This window comes from Microtus ochrogaster, chromosome 7, assembly GCF_000317375.1.
Source record: "Microtus ochrogaster isolate Prairie Vole_2 chromosome 7, MicOch1.0, whole genome shotgun sequence".
Taxonomy (NCBI): Eukaryota; Metazoa; Chordata; class Mammalia; order Rodentia; family Cricetidae; genus Microtus; species Microtus ochrogaster.
This window is the reverse complement of record NC_022014.1, coordinates 59,026,649-59,043,531: the sequence shown is the minus strand read 5'-3', so window position 1 is coordinate 59,043,531 and position 16,883 is coordinate 59,026,649. Positions and strand designations below refer to the sequence as shown.

The 16,883-nt window shown below is 53.8% G+C and overlaps 2 protein-coding genes across 4 annotated transcripts in view; both read left to right on the top strand.

The window, feature by feature from the left end:
• Nucleotides 1-7,540, top strand: part of Scn4a (sodium voltage-gated channel alpha subunit 4) — a 30,471-nt gene extending 22,931 nt beyond the window's left edge. The window contains 9 exon segments of the mRNA XM_005350408.1: nucleotides 700-873; nucleotides 1,319-1,441; nucleotides 2,860-3,138; nucleotides 3,398-3,451; nucleotides 3,638-3,775; nucleotides 4,399-4,503; nucleotides 5,042-5,312; nucleotides 6,332-7,475; nucleotides 7,477-7,540. Of these exon segments, the coding sequence (XP_005350465.1) occupies nucleotides 700-873; nucleotides 1,319-1,441; nucleotides 2,860-3,138; nucleotides 3,398-3,451; nucleotides 3,638-3,775; nucleotides 4,399-4,503; nucleotides 5,042-5,312; nucleotides 6,332-7,475; nucleotides 7,477-7,540 (2,352 nt within the window).
• Nucleotides 7,541-13,473: 5,933 nt separating this feature from the next.
• Nucleotides 13,474-16,128, top strand: Cd79b (CD79b molecule). 3 transcript variants are annotated; one of them, XM_005350406.1, is made up of 6 exons: nucleotides 13,474-13,540; nucleotides 14,216-14,266; nucleotides 15,019-15,321; nucleotides 15,481-15,599; nucleotides 15,887-15,928; nucleotides 16,030-16,128. In XM_005350406.1, the coding sequence occupies exons 1-6, from the start codon at nucleotides 13,474-13,476 to the stop codon at nucleotides 16,126-16,128; spliced, it is 681 nt and encodes a 226-aa protein (XP_005350463.1). The 3 variants fall into 3 exon arrangements, with proteins under 3 accessions (XP_005350463.1, XP_026635855.1, XP_005350464.1); XM_026780054.1 differs by lacking the exon at nucleotides 14,216-14,266; XM_005350407.1 differs by lacking the exon at nucleotides 15,019-15,321.
• Nucleotides 16,129-16,883: the final 755 nt, after the last annotated feature.

Sequence of the window (16,883 nt, the reverse complement as noted above, 5' to 3'; positions counted from 1 at the left end):
CTCTCTCTCTCTCTCTCTCTCTCTCTCTCTCTCTCTCTCTCTCTCTCTCTCTGGTGTGTATGTATGCATGTTTGTATGTGTGTTTGTGTGCATGCATGTCGAGGCGGGAGGTAGATTCTAGGTGTCTCTCTCAGCTTTCTCCACTGTTTGCATTGCGGCAGGGTCTCCCACTGAACTCAGACCTCACTGTTTGGGCTAGGGTAGCTAGGCATCTTGCTGAGGGATCTCCTGTCTCTGTCTCCTGAGAACTGGGATTACAAGCAGGCTGCCACTTCCATCGAGCTTTGATAGGTTCTGGGAATCTGAACTCCAGCCCTCATGCCTACAGGACAACAGAGGCATCTCCCCAGCCCAGCATTAGTTTCTAAAGTAGAAGATAGGGTCCTTTGTTTTGTAAACTATCCTCACAGCCTTTGGGGAGGTAGGTGGGCCCTGGGAATTTGGAGCTAAAGGTATACAGAGCTGATTTATCACTGTGGACCCCCTAACAGATGGCTGAGAAATAAAACTCCTTCCCTACCGGGAAGCTTGCCCCTCCCCATGACAGGCTATGGGCTGGAAGATTCCCAGGGGTATCCCAATCTTCCTCCCAATCTACCTATCCCTGGGAGCCAGTAGCAGCAGGCAGGATGTGAGATTAGAGCTTGCTGCCCCCAGCTTCTGAGCCCTGGCCATTGTGGGTTACACTGGTGTCCCCAGGCCTTTGAAGACATATACATTGAGCAGCGGCGAGTGATCCGGACTATCCTGGAATATGCTGACAAGGTCTTCACCTACATCTTCATCCTGGAGATGCTGCTCAAGTGGGTGGCCTATGGCTTCAAGGTGTATTTCACCAACGCCTGGTGTTGGCTCGATTTCCTCATCGTGGATGTGAGTTGCCCGGGTCTGGTTATAGTGCTAGATACAAAGGCCTTTAGGGAGCCCAGGCTCTGGGAGGTAGGACCTCTCCAAATTCACAGAGAGTCAGGCCCCCAGGTCAGCACCGCTTCCTATAGACTGGACTCTTACTTCTACAACCCAGGCGTGGGGCCTTTGGTCTCTGCCAGTGTAGAGGCAGGATGTTCATATGTTCTTTGATAGGCACACCGGACCGTTGGGAATGGGTGCTATCTTTCCCATTTCCTGTCATAGGTGGCATCATTAAGGGGGGCCCAGGCTCTAGGGGTACAAGTGGCCACAAGGCTACCCTTTCCGTGAGGCAGAATTATCCACCATGGAGAGGATCTAAAGCAGACAAACAGAAATTGGGGTTCCCCTCTCCCAGGGTGGAGGAAAGCCAGGGCCCCTGCACCTTCTGAACACACACTTCCTACAGGTCTCCATCATCAGCCTGGTGGCCAACTGGCTGGGCTACTCTGAGCTGGGGCCCATCAAATCCCTGCGCACACTGCGGGCCCTGCGTCCCCTGAGGGCGCTCTCTCGATTTGAGGGCATGAGGGTGAGTATTGGGGAACGCTGAGGAGGGCTCAGGGTGAAGCCACCCATGGGACAAGGTACATGGTAATACGTCAGTCACCCAGGGTCAGGCAAAAGGCTCAAATGTTGATGGCTGGAGTTTCCATCTCCAAGGAAACCCCATTCTCACCCCCAAGTGCTAGAAGACAGTTAACTTATCCCTGCCACCACTAGAGGGCAGCAGAGGCTGCCACCGTGGCCTGGAAGGCGTGAGTCAAGAGGAAGGAAGGTAGGCCTGTGGGTTTATGGGTCTCTCCACCTCAGACTGGGGGCCCCAGGGTCCTGTAACAGGAACACGTGAGCGAGTCCTTTTGCTTCAGCCCTGAGCCTTTCCCCTCCTGAGCATGGAGCCATGCCTTTGGCTTCAGAGACGATCCCCAAAGGCCAGTGAGAGCAGAAGTGACAGGTGAACACAGAGTCTGGGCAAGATCAGCTGGACTTCCGTCAGAGACGAGAGATCTGCTGGGAATATGACTCATGCCAGAGAAGCAGCAAGCTTAGCCTAAGCGCTCTGACCTCAGATGCTGGCCCAAGGCTGCGCCCCCCAATCGTGGTGCTGGGGACCTCTGTCCACTGAAGAAATAACTCGCCCATGGCCGACTGAGTGGTTGAAGAAGCAGAGCATCCCCAACTCCTGCCACCAGCTCTGTCTAGAGACCATGAGATAACTCGTATTAAAGGGGAACTGATCAGGCTAGGGTGTGGCTGGTTGGCAGAGTGGTCACCCAGCATGCACACAGCCCTGGGGACAATCCCCCGAATCTCATACATTAGATGTGGTAGCACACACTCCTAATCCCAGCACTCAGGAGGTGGCAGTAAGAACAGCAGCTCAAGGGCCTCCTCGGCTGCACAGCAAGTTAAAGTCCAGCCTAGGGTACAAGAGACCCTATCTCAAGAACAATTAAAAAGGGGTGGGGGGTGGCAACAAGAGGAATGGTTCTCAGATTCGGCCAAGACTGAAAGAAACAGTTTGATAAGTCTGTATGGCCAAGACTGGTAAGGGACGGGGAGCTGGCCCCGATTCCATTGCTCTGAAGGCCTTGGTGGCTTCTTTTTTTATGCCCTTTCTGTGTCTTTCACTGATGCAGTGAGCCAAGCCAGGTCATGTGGGCTGAATTTCCTATGGGGGCTAAGAAGGCAGTGTTTGTCTCCTGCCTTGTGACCCGTGACCTGGCAGCTTCCAGAGAAGCCTGGTACCCTCACTCTGCCTTGATGGCTTCTGCCAAGCAGAGAGTCCCTCTAGAGGAGCAGGTCTCTAACCCCTCCCCCAACCCTTTACCCCTATACCCAAAACCCCCAGCAGACTCCTCTCCCACTAGGACTGGCTAAGATGCTCTGCCTGGTCTCCTGACTGGGAGGGGCTCTAGCAATGACCCCCACCACCACCCTGGTCCCTAGGTGGTGGTGAACGCCCTCCTGGGAGCCATCCCCTCCATCATGAACGTCCTCCTCGTCTGCCTCATCTTCTGGCTTATCTTCAGCATCATGGGGGTCAACTTGTTCGCTGGCAAGTTCTACTACTGCGTCAACACCACCACCTCTGAGAGGTTCGATATCTCTGTGGTCAACAATAAGTCCGAGTGTGAAAGCCTCATGCACACGGGCCAGGTCCGATGGATGAACGTTAAGGTCAACTATGACAACGTGGGCCTGGGCTATCTGTCCCTCCTTCAGGTGGTGAGTGGCACCTATGGAGCCTTCTCAGAACTGGGTCGATGGGCTTAGCTGTCCCTCATCATGCCAGAACCCACTACTGTTCCTAGTTAGAGGCGGCCAGCCCCTTTAGCAATGCCTTGGGACCTGGAGGTCGTGTTTATCCCTCTCTAGTCTGTTTGATGCTGCCCACTGGGGTCCTGGTTTTGTTAGGGAAGGGAGGGAGGTGTGAATGGCGGTGTTTAGGAGAGCCCCTCCCCCATGACCTGTCATGATCTCTCAGGCCACTTTCAAGGGTTGGATGGATATCATGTATGCGGCTGTGGACTCCCGGGAGGTGAGTTGTGTCCCTGGGTTGATGAAGAGTGCTGACAGTGGTCCATTCCGCCATCCCCGCTCTCACTCCACCACCTCCACTGACCACGCTAGCTCGTTGGTAGCCCAGGAGCCTGGGGAGGAGGGGAGTCCTGCTGACTACTTTGGGGGACAAAGAGAAACTGCAAGCATGTCCCTCGCCCCGCAGAAGGAGGAACAGCCAGACTATGAGGTGAACATCTACATGTACCTTTACTTCGTCATCTTCATCATCTTTGGCTCCTTCTTCACACTCAACCTCTTCATCGGGGTCATCATTGACAACTTCAACCAACAGAAGAAGAAGATGAGTATCTGGCCCTCTCCAGAGGGACCCCGCCCCACTCCTTCCTCTTATTCTTTCCTGAGGAGCCCTGAGCAGTCACCAACCTGAATGCCCAGGGCAGCAAGCATGGATCTAAATCCCACTAGGGGACTGAGCCATGGCTTGGCCCCTTGAGCTTCGTTTTCCTAATATATAAAATGGGGTGGATGTAGAGCCAGACATTCCACCTGGAATGTCAGTACTAAGTGATCTGAGGCAGTAAGTTCGTGAGTTGTAGGCAAGCCTGGGCTACGTAGTATATTTGAGGCGATCCTGTGCTATAGAGACCCTGTCTCAACAACAATAAATAAGATTAAGTAGATGCAAGCTAAGGGCTCATTGCTGAGGCATTGGTGGAACTTAGCTTGAAGCTGGGAAACTGGCCTGAAACCCTCCCGTTTCCTCCGTCTTTTGCTCATCCACCCTTCTCTAGATCCAGTTTCCCCCTTCCCCACCCCTCCACCTCTGCCACCCCCAGAGCTTCTGCCTTCTCACCAGACACCTCTTAAGGGGTAAAGTCCACCTTCAAGGTAGTGGCTGAGGTAGGGGGTCCTGGGAGCAGGGAAAGGGACCCTCCCAGTCTTACTGTCTCTGGCCTACTATACTTTGGAGGGAAAGACATCTTCATGACGGAGGAGCAGAAGAAGTACTACAACGCCATGAAGAAACTGGGCTCCAAGAAGCCCCAGAAGCCCATCCCCCGCCCTCAGGTACCAGGCTCTGGGCCCCTCCTCACAACGCCACAAAGGCTCTGCTCACCAATGCAGCAGCGGATGTCTCTAGGCTCCTGTTATAGGTTACCCTTCATCTAGCACCCCACAGCTTCCCAGTATCCACCCACTTTCTCAAGTGAGGCCTCTGGCCTGGGAGACAGGGGCCCCAGGAAGGAGCAGGAGGTGGATGTCCACAGCCCAGCACTCAATGACTAGAGATGACTGAGGAACTTTAGGGAGGAAGGGACCTAAGGTGGGGGCTGATGAGCACAGATACCCCCCACACAGAGAATGATGTGTCCCCAGGCCCTTCCCTCCTGTGGCATACATCACTACTACACTACACCTGCTCCCCGCCCCTCCTGCTCCCCGCCCCTCCTGCTCCCCGCCCCTCCTGCTCCCCACCCCTCCTCCTCCCAGGCCACTGCTGTGTCACCCTGTATCACCCAACACCTCCCACTCATTCCCACCCTGCCTGGGTCTTGACCGCATCCCCCAGCCCCACATCACCTGTGCCCGTGCTGTCCCACTGCAGAACAAGATCCAGGGCATGGTGTATGACTTCGTGACAAAGCAGGTGTTTGACATCTCCATCATGATCCTCATCTGCCTTAACATGGTTACCATGATGGTGGAGACGGACGACCAGAGCCAGCTCAAGGTGGACATCCTGTACAACATCAACATGGTCTTCATCATCATCTTCACAGGGGAGTGTGTGCTCAAGATGTTCGCCCTGCGCCACTACTACTTCACCATTGGCTGGAACATCTTTGACTTCGTGGTTGTCATCTTGTCCATTGTGGGTGAGCTGGCAGGACCACACCTCACGCACACAGACCTCCTAGGGCCCTGGAACACGCACACGTCTGTACAAGCACACACGTGTGTCTGTCATTCTTTCACCTTTAGTGCACACAGGAGTCCATTGCTCAGAGGTCACCCATCATCTGCCCACACATGAGATCACCTGAGGAACACGGGTCTGTCTGCAGACGTGTACTTGGATGGTCACACACTGAATGAAAAGCACAAGAGAGGGCTGACGTGGTAACTCGCCCGTCAGGCGCTTGCTGCAAAGGCACCAGGATCTGGGTTCGATCCCCAGAATCTATGTAAAGAAGCCAGACGTGGTGGCACATGTGTGTGATCTTAGCCCTGAGGTAGTGGAGACAGTTGGGACCCTGTTGGTCACTGGACAGCCAGCCTAGCCTAATCACTGGGCCTCAGGGCCAGTGAAGACCCTCTTTCAACAAGCAAGGTAGATGGCATCTGAAAATGAGGCAGGCAGTTTTCCTCAGGCATTGTGTGCATGCATACGCGCGCGCACACACACACACACACATTCACACACATGCATATGTACAAATAAGTATGTATGTGCATGTAAAGACACACACAAGTAAGAAAAGGGCTCCAGGATCTTTATACACTGAGGGGAGAGCAGGGTTGTCTACAACCATGAGAGCGAGTAGCTACTGTTTACCGAGTGTTTGCTGTGTGCTAGGCATTGGCTATGCACTTAACGGGCATGGCCTCACTCTTCCACGGCAGAGCCATCTCGCTCCTTCCTAACAGATGAGAACAAGCCACACAGCTCTTCTCTTCTCCCTACTCTCTCTCACCTGCCATATCGGCCAGCAGATTTAAGGACGGCCACCCATCAATTTTAATATACCCCACCTGCAACTGTCAGGACAGAGTAATCCCCTGGGCCCCAAGAGCTCTAGGAGAGGCCCTACTCAGAGGGTTTCACATACTAGGCCAGGCCCCCCAGCCCTCCAAGCCCCCAGTGCCCTGACCCAGCCTCTGTTTCTCTCTGTAGGCCTCGCGCTTTCTGACTTGATACAGAAATATTTCGTGTCGCCCACGTTGTTCCGTGTGATCCGCTTGGCACGGATCGGGCGTGTCTTGCGTCTGATCCGTGGGGCCAAGGGCATCCGGACGCTGTTGTTTGCTCTCATGATGTCACTGCCCGCCCTCTTCAACATCGGCCTCCTTCTCTTTCTGGTCATGTTTATCTACTCCATCTTCGGCATGTCCAACTTCGCCTATGTCAAGAAAGAATCGGGCATCGACGACATGTTCAACTTCGAGACTTTCGGCAACAGTATCATTTGTCTCTTCGAGATCACCACGTCAGCTGGCTGGGATGGGCTCCTGAACCCCATCCTCAACAGTGGGCCCCCAGATTGTGATCCGACGCTGGAGAACCCCGGCACCAACATCAAGGGGGACTGCGGTAACCCATCCATCGGCATCTGCTTCTTCTGCAGCTACATCATCATTTCCTTCCTCATCGTGGTCAACATGTACATTGCCATCATCCTAGAGAATTTCAACGTGGCCACCGAGGAGAGCAGCGAGCCCCTCAGTGAGGATGACTTTGAGATGTTCTATGAGACCTGGGAAAAGTTCGACCCTGACGCCACTCAGTTCATTGACTACAACCGCCTCTCCGACTTTGTGGACACCCTGCAGGAGCCGCTGAGAATCGCCAAGCCCAACAAGATCAAGCTGATCACGTTAGACCTGCCCATGGTGCCGGGGGACAAGATCCACTGCCTGGACATCCTCTTTGCCCTGACCAAAGAGGTACTGGGTGACTCTGGGGAAATGGATGCCCTCAAACAGACCATGGAGGAAAAGTTCATGGCAGCCAACCCCTCCAAGGTCTCCTACGAGCCCATTACTACCACCCTCAAGAGGAAGCAGGAGGAGGTGTGTGCCATCAAAATCCAGAGGGCCTACCGCCGCCACTTGCTGCAGCGCTCTGTGAAGCAGGCCTCCTACATGTACCGCCACAGCCAGGATGGCAATGGAGTCGGGGCCCCCGAGAAGGAGGGATTGCTTGCCAACACCATGAACAAGATGTACGGCCCTGAGAGTGAGAACAGTGGTGTGCAGGGTCAGGGAGAGGAGGAGAAGGGTTCTACAGGGGATGCTGGCCCCACCATGGAGCTCACACCCACCAGCTCAATCAGCACCACAGGGGCAGACTGTGCGGCCAGGGGTCAAAGAGTCTCTCGTCTAGAGAGCAGCATCAAGGTGGCTGAGCACTGGCACAGACCTGAAGCTCCCACGAGAGAGCTGCGTGCAGAGCTGGGAATGGGGCTTTAGGAGGGGGCTGTTCAGGGCTTGCTGCCTGGGCTGAGGGAAATGGGAACTGTGCTCAGGGTGCAGGTGGGGCTGAAGCCCCTGCCTCCTGATTTCATCTTTGCATTGCCCTGACAGACATTCTCTTGGTCAGAACACCAGAACGCTGTTTCCTACTTGGGGAAAAGCCAGCATATCATGGAGGGGTTGGCTGCCTTGCTGGCACTACTCTTAAGGGCCCAAGTGCCCCAGCTCTAGCCAGGACAAAGATAAGTCTTTTAACCTCAAAAACCGATAGCTGACCCCAGGGCTTAGCCAGCGCTCCCATCCCATGACTCAGACACAACTTCCCCCGGCCAGCTCAGGAATGCCCTGTAAAAGGGAAGTAGCCCGGGTACACACATTGCTGCACAGAACCCATTGGCCTCTGGATCCGGATGTATCAGGCTGGAAACTTGACTTCTGAAACCTCTCACCCAGTCGTATCCAGGCCTGTTGATAGCTCCCCTGGCTGGCCCCTGGGGGAAGAACCAAGGAAGGATTCCCCTCGGGAATTCCCTTTCTCTAGGATGCATGGATGGGTCGTACAGGCTGGGTCCTGCCAGCTGCGTTCGTGCACTTGGGCCTGAGCTCCCAGGTCTGGCTGTGATCAGGTTTGGTACTCTCTAAGACAAACCCTGCCCCTTCCCTCTTTTCCTTTCTTTGTGCCTTCCTTTGTCCCCCAGGACTCCTTGGTGCCCTGTCATGCCTGAGAGAGCTCCTTCATCTCGTCTCATCTCTGCCCATCTCCTCCCTGCTTTTTGTCCTTCCCTGCTTCCTCAAAGTGACCCTGAGAATGTTAGGACTGAGCTCACAGGAGAGGTGCTGATGTTGGGGCTAGGGCAGGCAGTCAAGAAGGCTCACCAGGTTGGGCTTCAGTCTCCCGGCTGCCTGGAATGGAAAGCCATTTTCTCTCTCTTTCTTTCTCTCTTTCTTCCTTTCCTCCTCCCTTTTCTTTCTTTCTTTCTTTCTTTCTTTCTTTCTTTCTTTCTTTCTTTCTTTCTTTCTTTCCTTTCTTCTTATGACAGGGTTTGTCCTGCCCGTCCTGGAACTCATTCTATAGACCAGATTGACTTCAAACTCACTGAGATCCTCCTGCCTCTGCCCAAATGCTGGGATTAAAGACGTGTGCCACCACCACCCCTTGAAAAGCCACTGTCTTTTGCTGTATTCACCAGAACCAGGCTCTGTCAGCTCTCAGAGAACAGAAACCAGGCTTGGAGGAGGAAGTGGGGGTTTTGCTCAGGGGTCTCTGGATTCGGTCACTTGTGTGTGTGCCTGTCCATCTGTGTGACTACGCACTGGCTTGTGAGTTCGAGTTCATGTATTCATACACGGCTGTATGAATGTGAACCACGGCGTCTACAAATACACATGTATCTGTGGGTGTTTGTGTCTACGTGTGTCAGTATGACAGAGAGAGGGAGCGGATGGTGCTCGTGTCTTCTCTACGGGTTTGTTCATCTCACTATCCCTAAATGTCAGAGAGCGTTTTGCCGAAAGGGAGTAAATAAGGATGAATGTACATTCTAAACTTTGCGCTTGGAGTCCCATCTTAGCCTAAATTCCTTTTCTTTTTCTTTTTGTTTCTCATAAACAGTTTGAGTAAAACTCAGGAAATGGCAAAGCCTGCCAAACAAGGCGTGTTGCACACGCCTGTGTTCACATATGTGCACACCTCGGGCCAGACTCCTTGCTTGCTCTGCTCGCTCAACCCTCACCTGGTCGTCCCTCTTGCTTCCTTTTCTGAGCTTCGCTTTTCCCCTTTCTCTGTTTCTTATCGTCTTATCATGGTCTCATCCCCACTCAGTGTCCCTTCTGTAGAGGGAGCTGTCCCTTTAGAAGGGTCCCCTAGCGGGAGTCAGTAGTGCTCTGCCCAGCACCCCACTACCATGCCTTCCCCATCTGGGCCCAGCCTGGTTTGACCCCCAAAGTCTCAGGAACCTGTTAGGTCTGGTGTTCTCCGCCAACTGCACGAATCACTGCAAAGGAAGAGCCACGAACTGAGTCTGCCGTTGCTGCGTGCGGACCTCTCTGCCGAGTGAGCCCTGCTACCACCCTGTCTAGGTGGGAGCCAGCCCAAAGCCAGGCTGTCAGATAAAGCTTCTTTGTACAGTTCTTATAATAAACCCTCTCCCCCCTGGCGGCTCTGGGACGTGGTCTCCTTCTGTACCTCCATGCAGGTGAGGGCTCAGGGAAGCAAGAAGAAGAGTAAGCCAGCAACTGCACCAAGCCGGGATGATACCAGAGCCTCTGGGAGCCGGGACAGGAAGGGAAGCTCAGCCTTGTCCTCATGCTCCTTTTTTTCTTTTTTTTTTTTTAAATATTTATTTATTTATTTATTATGTACACAACATTCTGTCTGTGTGTATGCCTGCAGGCCAGAAGAGGGCACCAGACCTCATTACAGATGGTTGTGAGCCACCATGTGGTTGCTGGGAATTGAACTCAGGACCTTTGGAAGAGCAGGCAGTGCTCTTAACCTCTGAGCCATCTCTCCAGCCCCCCAAATGTGTGTTGGGGCCCTGCGTCTGTAGTCCTCGTCTCCAGAACCCCCTTTCACTTCCCTGTCCCCTCATCCAGACCTCAAGGCATTTGTAGGGTTCATGGTTGTCGCTCCTGCTCTGAGGGGCTGTCTTCTCAGGACTGCCCTTGTTCCCCACTAGAGCCCAGGCCACATGGACCATTTCCTGCAAAACAAGTTCAGCTCATGTGCCCATGGTGGGGTGTATTATATGGGAGTCTATTTTCTATAGCAACCTCTGACTTTAAGTACGAGCTCCCCAGAGCTTGGCTTCACCCACTCTGCGAGGTTTCTGTGCCTTTTTCCTGTACCTTCTCCTGGGGGGAAGAGGTCTCACTTATTTCTCCAGAGTTTATTCAGGTCTCCCCAGCCCTGAGGACAGAAGGATTGCAGGGTCCCCCAGCCCTTCTTTCCTGGATCTCTGGGAGAAGAAGAAAGGAAAAGCGTCACATGGGGAGTGTAGATAGCAGGAGCTTATGTCTCAAAATTCTCCCTCCCCACTCCACTCTTGGTGGAGTGCTCACACACGCTCGCCCACAGCCAAGGATGCAAGGCAGCTTCGGGTGGGCACGGCCACCTTATGGAGAATGGGCTACTAGGATTGCTTTTATTTCATACAGATGAGAAGGCTTTGCCTCTCAGAGGTTAGATAGGACTGGGTGCTGGTCTCTCAGAGGTTAGGACTGGGTGCTGGCCTCTCAGAGGCTAGTTAGGACTGGGTGCTGTCTCCCTGGGTGCAGCTGGTAGATCAGGCTGGGAAGCTGCTTCATGGGCCATGATCCATCTTACCCAGAGCCTTTGTGGGCCAAGGGCACCTGCAGAGACTGTCACAGATGCCCAGAAGCATTTTTTAAGTGCTCCTAGGTGAGGGACTTTGGCTAGCATGCCTAGTGAGGAACCTGACTTCTCCTTCACCAGCCCCTCCTCCCGGTAACTAAGATCTGCAGGCCCAGGATACTGAGGCAAGAATGGGAGAGGTTTGAGCTCTTCCTTCCCCAGCATAGTTCCTAACCTCTCCCATCCTGGAGTCCCTGACTTCTTCCCATATCCCCAAGCACCTTCTTCCTCTCCCGTCCTCCATGTCCTGTTTTGATGCTGTTTTCCTGGAAAGGGGAGGAGAGAGGTTGCCAGATGTTGGGATGTGTAGCTAGGAGAGCCCAGGGCAGAGGCGGGGGTGGGGGGAGGTGGTTTGCAAGGCCTCCTGTTCTGGGAAGGCATGGGCGTCACAAGCCCCGGACAAGGCTTAATGATGCGGTCACTAGCAAGGGAACAACACGGCCCCACTGTGACAAATAGCCCTACAGTGGTGGGGGCCCCCACTGCCTCCCTGCCTGGCATGAATGGGAATGAAGTCCAAAGGGCTCATCTACATCCCTCCCACGGGGGATGCTGATGTCAAACAACCCCTGCTAACCCCTTGCGGCCCCCCATATACCTGAGCCTCAGAGTCACCTCCCAAGCAATCACTGCCCCTGCACAGCCCAGACGACATATATGTGACCCCTGGACACTTTGCTATCAAACCTCCCAACTTTGAGGTTCACTGGCTCCAAAGCCAAACAAGGCTCCCATCACTAGAACCTCAAGGTCGAGTCTACTAAGAGGTGGGACCCTGGACTTTGACTCACTGCCAGGGAGGGCCCATGAGCCCCATGCTGACCTTAGGCGACGTTCTTTTTCTAGTGCCATTTCTTTTGCGAGCTGAACATCTGACACCTTTTCAGAGAATTATTTTTTTTTCCATTGGGAACATCTGGAAAGAATCGAAAACATGTGGGGCTACCCAGAGTGAATTGTTTCTCAGACAAAAATTTAACACTCTTACCCCCAATTTCCATAACTCAGGACCCTGGCCTACTATACTCCGTCATTAGCTGACCCTCACCCTGTCAAGTGAGGTACAGGCTCAGAACTGAGGTAGGAGTGCCCAGACACCCCCGTCCCCCGCTGCCACCTTCCAACCCTGCTGTGGGAAGAAAGGAGTAGCTATTCTCCAAACGTGAGCAATCGGGCCAGCCACACAGGCTGCTTGTGGGCTGTGGGGACAGCGAGACGTAAAGCGGCTGCCAGAGATTTAGCATCTGTCTGTCCTGGCTGGGATCAGGAGACAAGACAGAAAAAGAAACCGCTAGGAGGAGACACAAGACACCAAGGGGGTGGGGCTGTTAAAGGTTGCACAGACTCTGAGGCCAGGACACAAAGCTAAGCTCAAAGGAGCTCCTGAATGCTGTGGGTCCTGTGGTCATGCTAGCTGTCACGACAGAACCAAAGAGCCTACGGAACCAAAGGGTTCTCCCGTCTCAGCCTCATCCCCCGTTCTGCACCCCTAGAGTTACATACAACCCTTCAGCGACCTCAGTATCCCACAGAATTCCCTGGAAAAGCTCCCTCCACCGTGAAAGTTAAGTGGCGGGTTTTCCCTGAGTGGTTTCTGCTTAAGTCCAGCCCCTTTGGCAACCCACAGCATAGTCATATACAAGGAGAGGAGGGTACTGCCGAGGCCCTAGGCTATACCCTTCCCTACCGGTTGGCAGACTTTTTCACAAGAACTTCTGTGGCTCCCTTCCCATGGTCAACTTTTGACGTGGCTTCTGGCACCCCAGGCTCTACTCTGGATCTCTCCAGAAGCCTGGCGTGAGTCTGTCCCCTGCACTGTCCTTCCTCAGTGTGCCTCGTCCTACAGGATAAAGGTTGTCCAGGGCAGAGGGCGCAAGGTCAGATTCGTTTAAGCAGCAGTTCTCAATCTGTGGGTCCCAAGCATTGAAAAACATACTTCTCATACTTCTGATGCTACCTCTCGGTAGCAAAATTACTGTTATGTAATGGCAGCACAAATAAATATGTGAGAACCACTGATATAAAGGATTAATATAGAGGTATTTAGCTAAATACACCAAGCTCTCCCCTTCCTGAGCAAGGCAACCACAGTAGAGGTAGCGGGCCCAGGAGATGACCGACACCCCCCTCAGTGGGGTAGAGAGATAAAGAAACACAGGCTATCCCTAGAAGATTCAGGAGCACCCTTCCCCTCCCAGGGTTTCTACTGTTTCTCAGAACCCCAAGTTGTTGTGTTGTCCAGGCAGGGCCACCTTCAAGTCCCAGCAGGCCAGCTGATGGGGCCTCCCTCCCTTAGGGTCCCTAGAGGAATGGTACCTCCCCTGGGTCTCAATTTGCATGGCAGGAAGGGGCCTAATGGGGAAGAGGTGGAGAGTAGGCAGGCTGCAGCCCAGGCTGACATACAGTTACATGTTTCTCCCAAAAGCCTCCTAAGTGGTGATAGGCCTGGACTCAGAGACAGAGCGCTGACCATGGCCACACTGGTGCCGTCTTCCATGCCCTGTCACTGGCTGTTGTTCCTGCTGCTGCTTTTTTCAGGTACGAGATATGCGACAGACAACAGGCCTGCTGGCTTTGAGATGGGCCTATCGGTGTGTTCCGTGTCTCAGCTCAGTTTCTTGCTTGCTCATCCTCCTGCCTTTTGCTTTCTGCTTCTTGTCTGCCTCGCTCTGACTCTCCTATGCCCAGCTCGTGGGTCTTAATGGAAGGCTCAGGGCCTGAGGGCCCAGCTCCTCTCCAGTCTGGAGGCTTTCAGGTTGAACTGGGTGCAAGGGGCCAATCTCGTTGGCAGTTATGACCTGGAGGAGCCAGCCTGGCCCAGGAGGAAGAGGGACAGCATGTGGTTCCCAGCTAAGCACTGGGGGCATGGCATGGGAAAGGCTGGTTCCATAACCTGGAAGACAGCATGTTCCAGGAATGGTCCTCCCTTTGAAAGACTGGCCAAGCCCTCCCTGTGTGGCTTTCTTCTCTTTATCTGCAGAAGCTCTAGGCCAGCCTGAGAGGCAAAAGCAGAAGGGATCTGGGAGTGGGGCTTCCAGTACCCCTACCTTATTTCTGCCTCTCTCGTACAGGAACTGGGAGAACTAAGGGGCTTGAAGCTGTAGTTTTGGAAGGAGGAAGTGGCTCTGGGAACGTGGAGGGGGTAAGGGTGGGGCAATCAACTGAGGGTAGAGAGGCCTGACCTAGCCCTGCCCACTTCCTCTCACCCTCCAGGTGAGCCGGTACCAGCGGTGACAAACAGTGACCTGTCACAGAATCTCCAAGGTCAGTTGCCTCAATCATCACTCCACATTAGCCACTGTGGTCCCATATCTTTACCCTGGAGCTCCTCTTCACCTCCATAAGGCCTCTCATGGAGGCCCCACTTCTGGATGGCTGTCACCCCTCATCAGGCTAGTATGCTCCAGTCCTGGCCGCTGAGGGTCAGAACTAAACCTGGCTTGGAGATAAGAGAGTGACAGCGAGATAGGATTCCATAGGCCTCAGGCCTGTGTCTGTGTGGCTGAGACCCCACAAACCCCGCAGGCCTAGACACTGAGAAGCGTGAGTCCATGAGAAAGGTCAAGAGGGTATGGGAGAAGGGTCTTGGGTGACAGGCTAAGGATTCAACCTTTATCACCCTGGAGACAACCGGGGAGTCCTTCAGGATCTGGGGTGAGTGTAGGAAAGTCCAGAGGAAAGAGCTGAAACAACCAACGAGGCCAAGAAGGCTGTTCTGCAGATGAGGTCTGGGATCTAGCTGTTACAGTGGACGTGAATGGGAAGGTTCCAGAATCCTTCTTAAGGGATGACTAGTGGGCAGAGGTTTGAGCAGGAAGAGGTGTGGAGCAGAGGCTTGGTGTGTGGCCTCTCGACATGGCTTACTTTCCCACAGCTCTGCCTTCACACTGCCTCGTAAACCTAATGCTCCAGACATGGGAAGCAGGCTAAACTGGGTTACTGTCTTCCACGGTGGACTAGGTTGGCAAACAGGAAGACAATCAGCCGAATTTTGAACCTTGCCTTGATGTCCGCAGGAAGCTCTTGTTCCGAAATCAAGCTGTACCCGAGGTACATAGCCAAAAAGCGGGGCTCCGTGGTGAAGTTTTACTGTTACTCAGACTCCTCCACCGTGACCTGGTTCCGAAAACAAGAGAAAGAGACACCCCAGAAGCTGTCTGAAGAAGAGGGACGCATCTCAAAGCTCCACAATGGCTCTGCCTATGTCCTCACCATCCAAAACATCCAGTTTGAGGACAATGGTATCTACTTCTGCAAGCAGGAATGCAGCAGAGACCCAGAGGATGCTTGGAGCTGTGGCTCAGAACTTAAAGTCCTAGGTGTGTGCCTGGTAGACTTATGTTCACGTAGCCATCCACACCCACGCCCCTGCCTACCAGGGGAGTTCCCAGAATAGCTGCTGGGAAGTTGGCCCTGAGGGGGTCTCTATGGTTAACCTCCAGTTCCAGCGTTATGTATGCTCTGTCTCCCTGCCCCAGGATTCAGCACCTTGGAACAGCTGAAGCGGCGGAACACCCTGAAAGATGGCATCATCATGATCCAGACCCTCCTAATCATTCTCTTCATCATCGTACCCATCTTCTTGCTACTAGACAAGGTGCCCAGAGGAACTGGGGATCCTTGGGAAGGCTGGGAGGTGGGCACAGGGCAGACAAGACCCGGGCAGGGTCTCCATCTTCTCAGACTCTGTGGCTGCTCTCTCAAGAAGGCCCCACCCCAAGTCCTGTCCACTGGCTTACTGTTCACTCATTCATTCATTGGTTCTTGGAGACTCCTTCTTCCTCTCCCCCACCCAGACCCACATCCCTGGCCCATCAGGGTACATGGATGAAGGACCCTAACACTCAAAACTATATTCTTCCACCCTCCCTGTCTCCCCCACAGGATGACAGCAAGGCAGGGATGGAGGAAGATCATACCTACGAGGTAAGGGACAGTGTCACCTAGCAGCTCTGAGCTGCTGTGGTCCCCCTCTTTTGGTATGGTTAGAATATGGCCCAGACCTGAGCTCCAATTCATCTTTCTAGGGCTTGAACATTGACCAGACAGCCACCTACGAAGACATAGTGACTCTTCGAACGGGGGAGGTAAAGTGGTCTGTTGGCGAACACCCAGGCCAGGAGTGAGGGCCACCCTCATCCTGCCCAGTTCTTGGGCCTCGCTGCTTCCAGATTGCCTGGCTCACAGCCCATCCTTTCCTTCCTGGATCCCCAGCCAGCATCTGAAGCTGGACCACCAATGTCACCTCTCTCTTTAGCCCCTGGTCCCCAGCTCTTGCTGAAAGGCCAGGGGTAGAAGGACAATAGGGCAGTGACACGGAGTGCGGAGTTATCTGGGGATAGATTGGACCTAAGTACCATGCAGAATCTGTCCTCGTGTTTGGGACAGGAAACAGAGACTTGTGGGAACCTGCACATGGACTCAGAGCAGACTAGCTTCCTGCAGCGCCCAGGAAGGACTATGGTCCCCACTGGTACCAGAAGGGCCTGCGAGAATGTCATTTCTCCCATCCCAAGGACCACTTAGCTTACAGCCCATCCTCCTGTGGAATAAACAGTGTTCTGACAACAGTGGCCTTCATGAAATCCATCTCTAGGAAAGGGGTGGGTGGGCGTAGTTTTGGGAGCTACGGTGGCATCTGAATGTGGTACTTATGGCCTTATGAAACTGCGGGGGGAAGTGACTGCCCTAGTCTCCCCACCCTTCTCTCTGAAGGCCCAGCTGGGGTCCACAGTCACACCCCTACCCCGGAACAGGTGCTGGAGGAAGAGACTCCAACCTGCCCTTCTGCTGAGCAGGGTCACCTTCACGCTACTCTCCATTGAACCAGAGAGAGAGAGAGAGAGAGAGAGAGAGAGAGAGAGAGAGAGAGAGAGAGAGA

Bases quoted from the DNA above. Each gene is read 5' to 3' on its own strand.
- Cd79b (XM_005350406.1), top strand. From the start codon at position 13,474: ATGGCCACACTGGTGCCGTCTTCCATGCCCTGTCACTGGCTGTTGTTC. The intron at 14,267-15,018 runs GTCAGTTGCCTC...TGATGTCCGCAG, and splicing joins CCTGTCACAGAATCTCCAAG to GAAGCTCTTGTTCCGAAATC. The intron at 15,322-15,480 runs GTGTGTGCCTGG...TCCCTGCCCCAG, and splicing joins CTCAGAACTTAAAGTCCTAG to GATTCAGCACCTTGGAACAG.